The sequence below is a fragment of the Uranotaenia lowii genome, chromosome 2, assembly GCF_029784155.1.
Source record: "Uranotaenia lowii strain MFRU-FL chromosome 2, ASM2978415v1, whole genome shotgun sequence".
Classification (NCBI taxonomy): Eukaryota; Metazoa; Arthropoda; class Insecta; order Diptera; family Culicidae; genus Uranotaenia; species Uranotaenia lowii.
This window is the reverse complement of record NC_073692.1, coordinates 62227091-62239601: the sequence shown is the minus strand read 5'-3', so window position 1 is coordinate 62239601 and position 12511 is coordinate 62227091. Positions and strand designations below refer to the sequence as shown.

The following is a 12511-nucleotide window of genomic DNA, read 5'->3' as shown; positions in this document are numbered from 1 at the left end:
ATTACACAACTTACAAAAATTCAAAAATTACAAGAATTATAAAAATTATAAAAATAACAAAAATTACAGAAATGACAAAAATGACAAAAATTATAAAATTAACAATAATTACAAAAATTACAAAAATTACAAAAATGACAAAAATTACAAAAATGACAAAAATTACAAAAATGACAAAAATGACAAAAATGACAAAAATGACAAAAATGACAAAAATGACAAAAATGACAAAAATGACAAAAATGACAAAAATGACAAAAATTACAAAAATTACAAAAATTACAAAAATTACAAAAATTACAAAAATTACAAAAATGACAAAAATGACAAAAATGACAAAAATGACAAAAATGACAAAAATGACAAAAATGACAAAAATGACAAAAATGACAAAAATGACAAAAATGACAAAAATGACAAAAATGACAAAAATGACAAAAATGACAAAAATGACAAAAATGACAAAAATGTCAAAAATGACAAAAATTACAAAAATGACAAAAATGACAAAAATGACAAAAATGACAAAAATGACAAAAATGACAAAAATGACAAAAATAACAAAAATGACAAAAATGACAAAAATGACAAAAATGACAAAAATGACAAAAATGACAAAAAAGACAAAAAAGACAAAAATGACAAAAATGACAAAAATGACAAAAATGATAAAAATGACAAAAATGACAAAAATGACAAAAATGACAAAAATTGACAAAAATGACAAAAATGACAAAAATGACAAAAATGACAAAAATGATAAAATTGACAAAAATTACAAAATTACAAAAATTACAAAAATTACAAAAATTACAAAAATTACAAAATTACAAAAATTACAAAAATTACAAAAATTACAAAAATTACAAAAATTACAAAAATTACAAAAATTACAAAAATTACAAAAATTACAAAAATTACAAAAATTACAAAAATTACAAAAATTACAAAAATTACAAAAATTACAAAAATTACAAAAATGACAAAAATTACAAAAATTACAAAAATTACAAAAATTACAAAAACTACAAAAATTACAAAAATTACAAACATTACAAAAATCACAAAAATTACAAAAATTACAAAAATTACAAAAATTACAGAAATTACAAAAATTACAAAAATAACAAAAATTACAAAAATTACAAAAATAACAAAAATTACAAAAATTACAAAAATTACAAAAATTACAAAAATTACAAAAATTACAAAAATTACAAAAATTACAAAAATTACAAAAATTACAAAAATTACAAAAATTACAAAAATTACAAAAATTACAAAAATTACAAAAATTACAAAAATTACAAAAATTACAAAAATTACAAAAATTACAAAAATTACAAAAATTACAAAAATTACAAAAATTACAAAAATTACAAAAATTACAAAAATTACAAAAATTACAAAAATTACAAAAATTACAAAAATTACAAAAATTACAAAAATTACAAAAATTACAAAAATTACAAAAATTACAAAAATTACAAAAATTACAAAAATTACAAAAATTACAAAAATTACAAAAATTACAAAAATTACAAAAATTACAAAAATTACAAAAATTACAAAAATTACAAAAATTACAAAAATTACAAAAATTACAAAAATTACAAAAATTACAAAAATTACAAAAATTACAAAAATAATTACAAAAATTACAAAAATTACAAAAATTACAAAAATTACAAAAATTACAAAAATTACAAAAATTACAAAAATTACAAAAATTACAAAAATTACAAAAATTACAAAAATTACAAAAATTACAAAAATAACAAAAATTACAAAAATTACAAAAATTAAAAAAATTACAAAAATTACAAAAAATACAAAAATTACAAAAATTACAAAAATTACAAGAATTACAAAAATTACAAAAATTACAAAAATTACAAAAACTACAAAAATTACAAAAATTACAAAAACAACAAAAATTACAAAAATTACAAAAATTACAAAAATTACGAAAATTACAAAACTACAAAAATTACAAAAATTACAAAAATTACAAAAATTACAAAAATTACAAAATTAAAAAAATTAAAAAAATTACAAAAATTACAAAAATTACAAAAATTACAAAAAATACAAAAACCTTCAAAAATACAAACATTACAAAAATTACAAAAACTACAAATATTAAAAGAAAATGCAAGAATTTACAAAAATTACTAAAATTACAAAAATTTAAAAAATTTCAAAACTAGCAAAAATTACAAAAATAACAAAAATTACAAAAAATACAAAAAATACAAAAATTACAAAAAAAATACAACAATTACAAAACATTTCAAAAATTAAAATTTTTTAAAAATTACAAAATTTTTTAAAACTTCAAAAATTATAACAAAGCACAAAACGACAAAATGATATGACGAAAAATCACAAAAATTACAAAAATCGGAAAAATTAAAAAATTTCAAATAACAAAAATAAGAAAAAATTGCAAAATGACAAAAATTACAAAAATGACAAAAATTTCAAAAATGACAAAATAAAAAAAAATACAAAAAAGCCATAATCAACCTTGTTTAAATTATTAAACCAGCATAATGAATCTTCATGTTTAGGATAACTGATGAACATTAAATTTGTTTTGTTTTATGATTTAAAGCAAGGTGCAGTCTTTTTATAAAAAAATCAATTCTATTTTTTTTTTATTTTTCTCTGTTGAACAGTCTCATAGGTGCGCCATAAAATCAAGAAAACGATAAATTTCTCCGAATTTAGCGTGCTATAAATTTACCTATCGTTTTTGGAAAGATGCGCAAAACAAAATCGCAAGGAAAAGTGGCCAACAAAACAAGTGGCGCAAAAGCCACCACAAAGAAAACGAAAAAACATCCAAAAAAACTACCACAAACGTCAAATGAAGAAAATTTTGCGGCGACGTACGTGAAAAAGTGCGGAGAAATTTTTTCTCCGAGTTTCGCAAGTTTTTTCGGGGCTTTGGAACAATTACCCCGGACGACGGCAACGCGGAACCGTCTTGGCGGACCGAAACTCGAACCCAACAAGTGGCAATGACGGAATTCGGCGACGAAGTAATCCGGTTGTTCCCGCTCCGGACTATTCCGGATGTGATCCGGCTGTTCCGACAGCAGCTGAACAACCGGGACGAGGAACCGGACCTGACGCTGCTTTCGATCGTGACCGGTCTGATTGAACACTCGCTGACTACCAAGGTGTTGGAGAGTTCGGCGGCGGGATCGGGGTCTGGATCTGGGACGTCACAGCAGAAACACGGTCCGGATTCGCAGCAGCCGCACATCGAGGTGATCAGCAATTTCCCGGTCATCAAGTACGACGTCATTGAGGGTTTGTACAAGAAGTTCAAAATGGTACTGTCCCCCATTGAAAAGTTGCTGGTGAAGAATACCATGGACTCGAAGTTCGCTAGCAGGGAAATTATTAAGAAGGTATTGTTTTGTTGCTTTGGGTTTTATGGTTGAATAATGGTTTTTTTTTCTTACAGGTGTCCGACATAATCTGGAACTCACTGTTAAGGAGTTCCTACAAGGATCGGGCCCACTTACAGAGTCTGTACAGCTATTTGTGTGGCAGTAAGCTGGATTGTTTTGGGGTGGCCTTTGCAGTGGTGGCCGGTTGTCAGATGCTAGGCTATCGGGATGTGCATCTGGCCATTTCCGAGGATCACGTTTGGGTGGTTTTCGGGAAAACTGGAGAGGAAACGATCGAAGTGACCTGGCACGGCAAAGGGGCCGAAGACAAGCGTGGACAGTCAGTAGCTCCCGGAGTAGAATCGCAGACCTGGCTGTATGTAGCCGGGAATCCGGTGGTGTGTAGTCGGTACATGGAGGTAGCGGCAATCGTTTCGGCTATCAATCCATCGCTGACGGCCACCAGTGCTTGTCTGGAGGTTGCAGATTTGCAGCAGCAGCTCCTTTGGCAACTGTACGATATGGGCCATCTAAAGAAGTATCCCATGGCGCTGGGCTGTCTGGGGGAGCTCGAGGAAGTATCGCCTACTCCAGGGCGGAAAAGTTGCGAGGACCTGTACAATGAATCGGTTCGATCGGCTCAGGTTCACTACAGGAACCATCACGTTTATCCGTACACCTACCAGGGAGGGTTTTACTACCGCAAGAATATGTACCGGGAGGCGTTTGCTTCTTGGGCCGACAGCAGCGATGTCATCAGACTGTAAGTGAAGTTGGGAATGCTTTTCTAACTGTTTTTGGAAAGAACAGTTTAATTCTAGATTGTTTATTTAGAAAGGGTTTTAACCGGCATGGTCATTTTTCTTCTTGATATGAACAATTCAAATTGAAACACCCTTTTGAATCGAAAGGGCTTAGGCAGATTGGCCACAGTTTGTGTGGTTTCGAAAAATATTTATAGTTGTGTTTAGAAGTTCTGTAGTTAGTTTTATGTCAAGTTTATACAGCTCACTTTATCGTTTGTGAAGTTGAATGAGTGTTTTTGATCCATCCCTATTTTTCTGATGCTATCACAAAAACCGTCAGGGGCTATTCTTGAAAAATAGATCCGGCTCGAAGGACCAATTTCCAGGAATAGCCCCTGACGGCTTTTGTGATAGCATCAGATTACACTCATTCTAATTCACAAACGATATACCAAACTATATAAACATAACTTATAACTTACTTTTACTTCGACACAAAACTATAAAAGACCTTCTTATCCACACGAACAGTCTGGCCTCAAACTTGTCCATTATGAGCCTCTGACACAGGTCACTCGGGTGGCTTAACCGCTTAGTTCCTTACTGTAGGACGGCTGGTTAGGAAAAACAAAAGGTCAAACCAAGGACCAAATGTGAATCGACCCTATGCATAAGCCGTTAAAGCTAGCAGCATGGCGATGTACCTATTACTGGGCCATTTTTGTTCAACAGGGTGGTCCAATTTGACGATTGTATACCGATTGGCATAAAGTCATTTGGCATAAATCCGTTTGGCATAACGCCGTTTGGCATAAAAGTCGTTTGGCATAATGCCGTTTGGCATAAAAGTCGTTTGGCATAATGCCGTTTGGCATAATGGCCGCTTGGCATAATAGTCGTTTGGCATAATGGACGTTTGGCATAATGGTCATTTGGCATAATGGTCGTTTGGCATAAAATAATGCATTTTCTTTGGGCATGTGGCATGCGAACCGAACAAGGGGATTATTGTCCCTAGCTTTGGATAAACCTAGAAACACGAGGCCTAAACCTAGAAAGACGGTAAAGTGAAAAAAAAACTAAAGTATTTTAATTTTAAGCAACATTTTATATTACCTTATGAGTTTCGATATTTTTATGCCAAACGACCATTATGCCAAACGGCCATTATGCCAAATGACCATTATGCCAAACGACCATTATGCCAAATGACCATTATGCCAAATGATTTTATGCCAAACGACTTTTATGCCAAACGACGTTATGCCAAACGGCTTTATGCCAAATGACTTTAGGCCAAACGGCGTAGGACCCAATTTGGCCGGTTCGTTACAGAACACTAACAGTGATTTTCTTTTTTGTAGGTATAACTATTCAAGAGATGACGAGGAAATCTACAAGGAGTTTTTGGACATTGCGAATGAGTTGATTCCACAGGTGATGAAACTGGAAAGCTCCGGCCATTCGGCTAGAAGTATCCTGAGGGATTCGCATTGCTTTGCGAATTTGCTACGCTTTTACGATGGTATTTGCATGTGGGAAGAAGGAAGTTTGACTCCGATTTTGCACATCGGTTGGGCAAAACCGTTGGTGGCGACGATTGCCAAGTTCGATCATGACATTCGATCGCAGGTGATCATCAAGTGTGGTGAACAATCGCCGCGGTCACTGGTGTGTCGTATTAACGGTGGTCATGATAGCATGAACAATAACAACAATATCGTGAACAAAGTGGACGCGAATTTGGAGAGCGTGAAGAAAGAAGATAAGGACAGTACCCTGCCAAAATCATTGGAAGCCTTGGTGGGTAAATGTGGTGAAAAGTTGTTGAATCCGGATTTCCTACTACAAGGTGGTGGGCAACCGTTCACGTCCGAGGATGGTGATCAAGTAACAACGACGGAGATTAACGGTCCGGTTAAAAATGGTAAGAAAGAAAAGTCTTGTAAAAAGGAAGAAAATAGTAAGGTTAAAGTGGAACCGAAGAAGGAATCGCTAGAGCTGGTGGATTCGGAAGATGGTGGCCCTAAGCGACCGATGATTACTTTGTACAGTCAAAAAATGAAAGGTCTGAAGGACCTTTTGCTGACAGAGAAACTGAACACGAACGCGATCTCTTTACAAATTACGGCTCAGAGCCAGGTACAGGTGGGAGGGAAAAAGTCTCGGAACGCAGGAAGCAACGGACCAGCCGGTACCGGCCTCGTTTCCGGGGAGAACGAAGCAAATACCCGTTCTAAACGGGCACGCAGGGAATAAGATCCTAGATCGATGTCCCGACTTTCGAAACGAAACAATAATGGAAACATTCCTTACGCAAAACACATGCATGGTTCTGTTTGAAGCTTGATCTGTTGTGATTGTTTTACTATCAGTACTCTTAGTACCAGTGACAGTACTATTTATATAAGTGGTATTTTTTTTCTTGCTAGGACGAGTCGGTGAACCTTCAAAAGGACACCTTCGTCTTTAATTATACGTGTTAGGGTTGATATTTCTTTTGTGCTCTTATGTTTATGCTAAACGAAAACTATGTGATGCCATTTTTTAAATCATACCTATTTATATTTTAAATTGTTAACTTATTCTAATTCAATATTTCCTATACATCTGTTACTATTGTTTCTATTTATAATGACCATTTGGTGGTTGTTGGTCTGCATGGTTCCATGGAATGACGATCAACCAAAGTTGAATGTTTATGTTATTTCTATCTGTAAACACAAAAGCCTGTACAGCACCGGTTTATCCTTCCTAGTCTCGATATCAATCTTTTACTTCTGTTCTGAACACTCGGCTTAACTCGATTGGTTGCTTCATCAGTAGCATTAGAATTTGAAGTACACTAACACAGGTACTTGCTAAAATTGAGTATACGTAAACCTTCCCTAATTCGAAATCAATATCAAAATTAATAAGTAATGGGCAAAATTGAACAAAAGAAAAATTAGATTACTCAATAATAACGAACGGGAAACACTATAGTACAAATCAATCAGTAAGGCAAAATTGAACCAATCTCAGAAACAAAAACCAGGCGGTATCAAAATTCGCTTTTCGTAGAACAAGCTAAACAAAATTGATCAAAATCAAATCAAACACAGGTAGGTTAAAATGTGTAGTTAAATTTTTTTCGGAGATTTATATCTTTCAGAAGATCAACAAAAATCTATAAACTCTTAGGGACATACAAAACGAATCGGGTACCTCAAAATTATGGAAAAAAGGTCTTCGGTTTTCAAAAAAAAAAAAGAAATTTTTAAGTGACAACTTCCGCTGTAGTAACACTTTTTTTTAAGAACCGAACAAACCAATCCAGCAAGTTGAAAAAAGTATTTATACAGAAGGAGTTGAAGGTTTGAGAAACTCTTGGCAATAAGTAATGTGAATTACATATTGACTTCAAAATATCGTAAACACTAGAAGAAAAAAATAGATGAAAATGAAACTTCTAAAAAAGAAACAAAAATTGACGCAGACGAATCTAAATTCTCCTTGAAAATATTATTCCATTCGTTCCTTGACCTAAACTTAAACCAATAGTTGAACTTTTGATTTTTGATTTCCACCCTCTTATAACTTTGAGAAATAACTGATGTTTCTGTCTTAGTTCTATAAATACTTAAAAATTTCTTGAAATCGGTTTCCTTAAATATTCACACCGTGAACAATGTGTGATTCGAGCAAATATGAAATCACATCAGTTAGGTTCAAAGCCACATTTATCATATTAGGTAAGATTTATCAAATCAAACAATTATTAAACTAAAATCAAAATGCTTCTACGCTCCTCAAGCCAAGTTTTAGCAGCATCACACAAAGGAAAGGAGAAACCAGAAATCACATCTCGCATAATGTACGGTATTTGTTAAACCTCTGAGCAGAATGTTGCACAAACATACACAAAACAAAATACACAGTAGGAATATATAAAATCGAAACAACATAGACCAAGGCGGAGGCGGAGTGTCATAAAATACCGTAGCACTTGCAATAGGCATTAATACTAATAATAATAACAAATAAAAATAACAACAGCAGATACAAAAAATAAATACACAAGCTTGAATCAAAATAGTACATTTAAGTTTTACGAACTGATCATAGTTGTTAGTCTATTTAAAAAATAATTCGTCTGTTTTTTAATTGAAAAAAAACCTTAGTAACTTCGATCAGTCAGCAAAGAGTATAACACACACAAAAAAGTACAAGACTAGGGTTTGTTTTTAATTCAACGATTCCTCACCACTCACTCAGTAGGCATATATGAGCAAAAGATAACAAGATAGTCAAACCGCGGTTAAGCCGTAGCCATCCTGTTAAAATACTAAAACACATAGTAGGTACATCGTCATCTCATCAGAGGCTACCTAGATTGTACAAATTCACATCAATAGAACCCTAAAACTTATATGAAATACCTAAATTAAAATGGTAACCACTGGCAACGTGAAACACAATTCCTTAATGTTGTTGAACACTGAAGTTTGTCATCCTGTCTTGATTGTGGAGGCTTGTTTGAAAAAAAGGTTTAAATTTAAATTTTTTACTCTTTAAAATAGTTACAGAAAAAAAACGCTTCTTGTTTATTGTAGTGAAAACTCTTATTGTTCCAAAATACACGTGTTTGTTGATTCATGATAAAAGGTAACAAAATAACCCCCCTTTTCACATATTCATCAACTTGATTTAGTCAAAAAGAAAACATTGCAAAATCTTTCATCCGTAGTTCTTGCATATAGGGAAGCATATTTCCATTCTCAAACAAATAAGTATATATTTTTGTAAAATTGTAAAATGTTGATTAATCAATGCTATTAGTGACTAAAATATATAGTTAACTGTGATCATAACAGAAATTGTATCAACCGATCGATGATCGTTTGCGATCTACATTGGTTGGTTGAAATTTATTAATCACAAAACACAATACACAGCTCGAGAATGTACAGGAACCTTAATACTGAAAACTGAACACTGAAATTTACAAAACATACACTACAAATTAGCTCTAAACAGGCAGTAATAAATAATGAAAAAAAAAATTGAAAAATAAACACTTTTGAGCAACATCTTAAAGGACACTTTGAAGATGTCAGTTGACGGAAAAAACACAATATGAAAATTCTTATATATTTTTGAGATACTATTCATATATTTATATACATAAAAGTAATGTGTAATGAATATTAAGGAGAAGAATAAAAAACAAATAATATTAGCAACTGACTTAAAATTGAAAAAAAAAACACAAAAAGTTATGAAAACGGAAAAATGTTAAACCATTTAGAAACAACCTAGCGAATCACTGTAATATTGAAAACAATCCTTTAACATCTTTTTCATTTTGGTTTCAAACTGTGATTACTAATGATTTTTGTTTCTCCAACTATATAAACTCTTGATAGTTTAGCAGTTTATCTCCATATAGTTGAAAATTGATGTTGACAGTTGTGACAAAATGATATGTTGTTTTACCGATATATTTGAAAATCGACAGAAAATTAAAAAAAAAAAGAAAACAAAAAACAAAACGGAAGTTTATATTTCGGTTTTTACAGAAGCAAAAATATTCGGTCCAAACCCTTAGAAGAAAAGCTTGTTAAATAATCGAAGTGAACTCATAACGCAATAGACACAAACAACAGAGAGTAAAGGTGATTTCTTTTCTTTGCAACACTATAATCAAAACGGAAGACACAAACACAACCTTGTAGTACCAAACAGTACGTATGCAATACAATATCGCGTAAATCGCGGATGAAACCAGACGGCTGAGAAAGCAGCAGCAGATCGGTCAATTTAGAGATTCGAGTAACATATGAAACAATCATTCATGAAAGATGAAATCATCTCTAGACAGATAAATTACCTACATTATTATGTTAGTTTTAAAAGTTGAAACTGTTGATGGGTTTCCGTTCAGTCTTTGGAATTGCTTCGTCCCCTCAATTTCTGCTATTCATAAAAAAAACTGTTAGTTTCATCATAAAACATAAAAGTACCTAAACCTTTTTGATTTGATCGAAATGTCTGAGGCCACATCATATAATCAGCAAAAAAGGGCGGAATTCGTGTTGAATAGGTAAAGAATAAAGAAGGGCAATATTCTGTACGACTGAACGGAAACCAATGATGGTAAAATAGAACTCTACAAAACACCCACAACTGAATAAGCAAATGAGAACTGAAAGTTTTGAATTGTATATGAGACGTATAGTATGTGAGAATTCACGAGTAAGATAGTGCAACCGTTTCCCGAAAAAAAAATGCTAACAAGCGAAGCTGTTCTCCAGGAGTCTATAGAAAAGAAAGGCAAGCACAAAAAGCCCAGAAAAAAAGTTTGAACCAGCTACATCTATGGGAAATAAACAAACAGAAACAATGGATCAAAAACCGGAAAGGAAATCGGCCCATTTTTATTGCATGAAAAGCGAAACTGTAGAAACTTCGAACTTTCCCTAAACTCTCTATTTTTTTCGTAGGTTATGTGTAAGTACTTTAGTAATTAAAAGGCACTTACTATCCACTAACTGGATGTTTCGGAGACGTTAAATAAAACGCGTTTATAGGTTGATGTCTAGCTCAACACTGACTGGTATATTTTAGTTGATCAACATCCCAAACCGAGTACAACATGCTGAGAGATCTATTCTCTCTTATTATAAAAGTAAGCGAAAGGGATTTTGAACTAAAGGTCGAATACATAACAATTCTCCCCCTTTTAAACATTGCTTACATAACTACAAAAAGTACCATCAAGACGCCATTCACCGCCCAGACACCATTTACCGCCCAAAATCACCCTTTTGTGTGTATTTTGAAAAAACTGAGATGTTTTCTCCAAATATAAGACCTGTGTTCTGTGTCGGCATCATTGTTCGACCATTTCACTGAAAAAACATCACTTAATTATGCTAACTATAGCCAGAAATAAAATATTTGGTTTTTCGTTTCCGGTCAAATTATTGAATTCGACGCCTGTTAGCGAACTAGGCATTACTGTACTCCTAGGGCAAAAAGGGTTTTTGTCTACTAGATAGTACCTATTGGACCTAAAATCGACTTGAAACGATAGTTTTATTTTCGTAGAATAGATTTGCATCAAAAAATTTTCGATTTTTTCAATAGTTGTTGTTTTTTGAAGCGTTTAGTGATGGGCGGTAATTGGTGTATAAAAAAAGTGTGGGTTCCTAATGACCGGTCATGCACAATTTCTTTGTTTTTAACGCATGTACAGACCCCGTTCGTTTTTGGCAACATGCCCGAACATTTTGTGTTGCCAAAATCGAATGTTGCCAAAATCGAACGGTTTTTTTTCTGAAACGTTTTTCTCTTATTTTTACAAAATAACTATTTTTATTGTCATTAACGGTATTTTAAGTCAATTTCCGACCATTTTTGATTTTTTTCTCATGTTTGTGATGCATTTTTCACTACTTTTGTTTTGTTTATAGTCTTTGTTTTTTTTTGTCATTTTTGCTGTTTTCGTCATTCTTTATCATTTTCAAGATGATTTTGTCATTTTTAGTCTTTTGTTTGTATTTGTTTTTGATTTTTTAAAAATTTTCATCTTTTTGTAATTTTTGAGTACTTTATATTTTTTTAAAAAAACTTTTGTTTTTGTTGTTGTATTCTATCACCATTTCTGAACGTAAAAACGTTTTTTTGATATTTGTCTGAATTATATTGGTCCTGTTATAGAGAAAACTAAAAGGTAAGGTCGCTTCTAAAACCCGTTCGATTTTGGCACATGTGCCAAAATCGGATGTTGCCAAAATCGAATGTTGCCAAAATCGAATGTTGCCAAAAACGAACGGGGTCTGTATTGCGTTAAATGTGTAAATTGTAAGAAGCATTTAGTTTGATTATGTTAGAAAATGATGTTTTATCGCTGAAAGTAACCGATTACTTGAGGTTGTTTGCCGGGAATCATCATTTTGTCAGTCAACGCACTTTGTTAAAGTTTGTACTAAATTTGCGGAAAAAAATCACAAAATGTATTCTCTAAAGAGCCAAAATATGGTTTTGACAGCTCGTTGTATGGAAAATACTAAAACGAACAGTTTCCGTGTTGTTATTATAGTTTTTCCTTGAGAAAACATTATCGATACCCGGAAAAGTCGAGTGGGCGGTAATAGGGCCAGTTGAACACCCCAAAGTTTAGTTAATTATTTTGAAAAGCGTACATTTTTCGCATTCTACTAAATTTTTTATTTAAAGTAGAGCAGTTTTGGGATGTATTGGAAAAGAAAGCGAATAAAAATCTGCCGTCGTTTTTTTATTACACATGTTTGAAGTTGAAAAACCGCTTAACTGGGCGGTGAATGGCGTCTTGATGGTATTTAATTCATTTGTTCT

The 12511-nt window shown here is 32.3% G+C and overlaps 1 protein-coding gene across 1 annotated transcript; it reads left to right on the top strand.

The window, feature by feature from the left end:
* Positions 1-2854: 2854 nt before the first annotated feature.
* On the top strand, positions 2855-10550 carry LOC129745725 (menin). The gene is made up of 3 exons (XM_055739042.1): positions 2855-3422; positions 3479-4167; positions 5515-10550. Exons 1-3 carry the CDS (start codon positions 3027-3029, stop codon positions 6407-6409), a joined length of 1980 nt encoding a protein of 659 aa, XP_055595017.1. The 5' UTR covers positions 2855-3026; the 3' UTR covers positions 6410-10550.
* The last annotated feature ends 1961 nt before the right edge of the window (positions 10551-12511 follow it).

What these genes read in the sequence shown, in the direction of transcription:
- LOC129745725 (XM_055739042.1), top strand. Translation starts at nt 3,027, where the DNA reads ATGACGGAATTCGGCGACGAAGTAATCCGGTTGTTCCCGCTCCGGACT. An exon ending in GCAGGGAAATTATTAAGAAG is followed by an intron (nt 3,423 to 3,478) that starts GTATTGTTTTGT and finishes TTTTTCTTACAG; the next exon opens with GTGTCCGACATAATCTGGAA. An exon ending in AGCAGCGATGTCATCAGACT is followed by an intron (nt 4,168 to 5,514) that starts GTAAGTGAAGTT and finishes TCTTTTTTGTAG; the next exon opens with GTATAACTATTCAAGAGATG.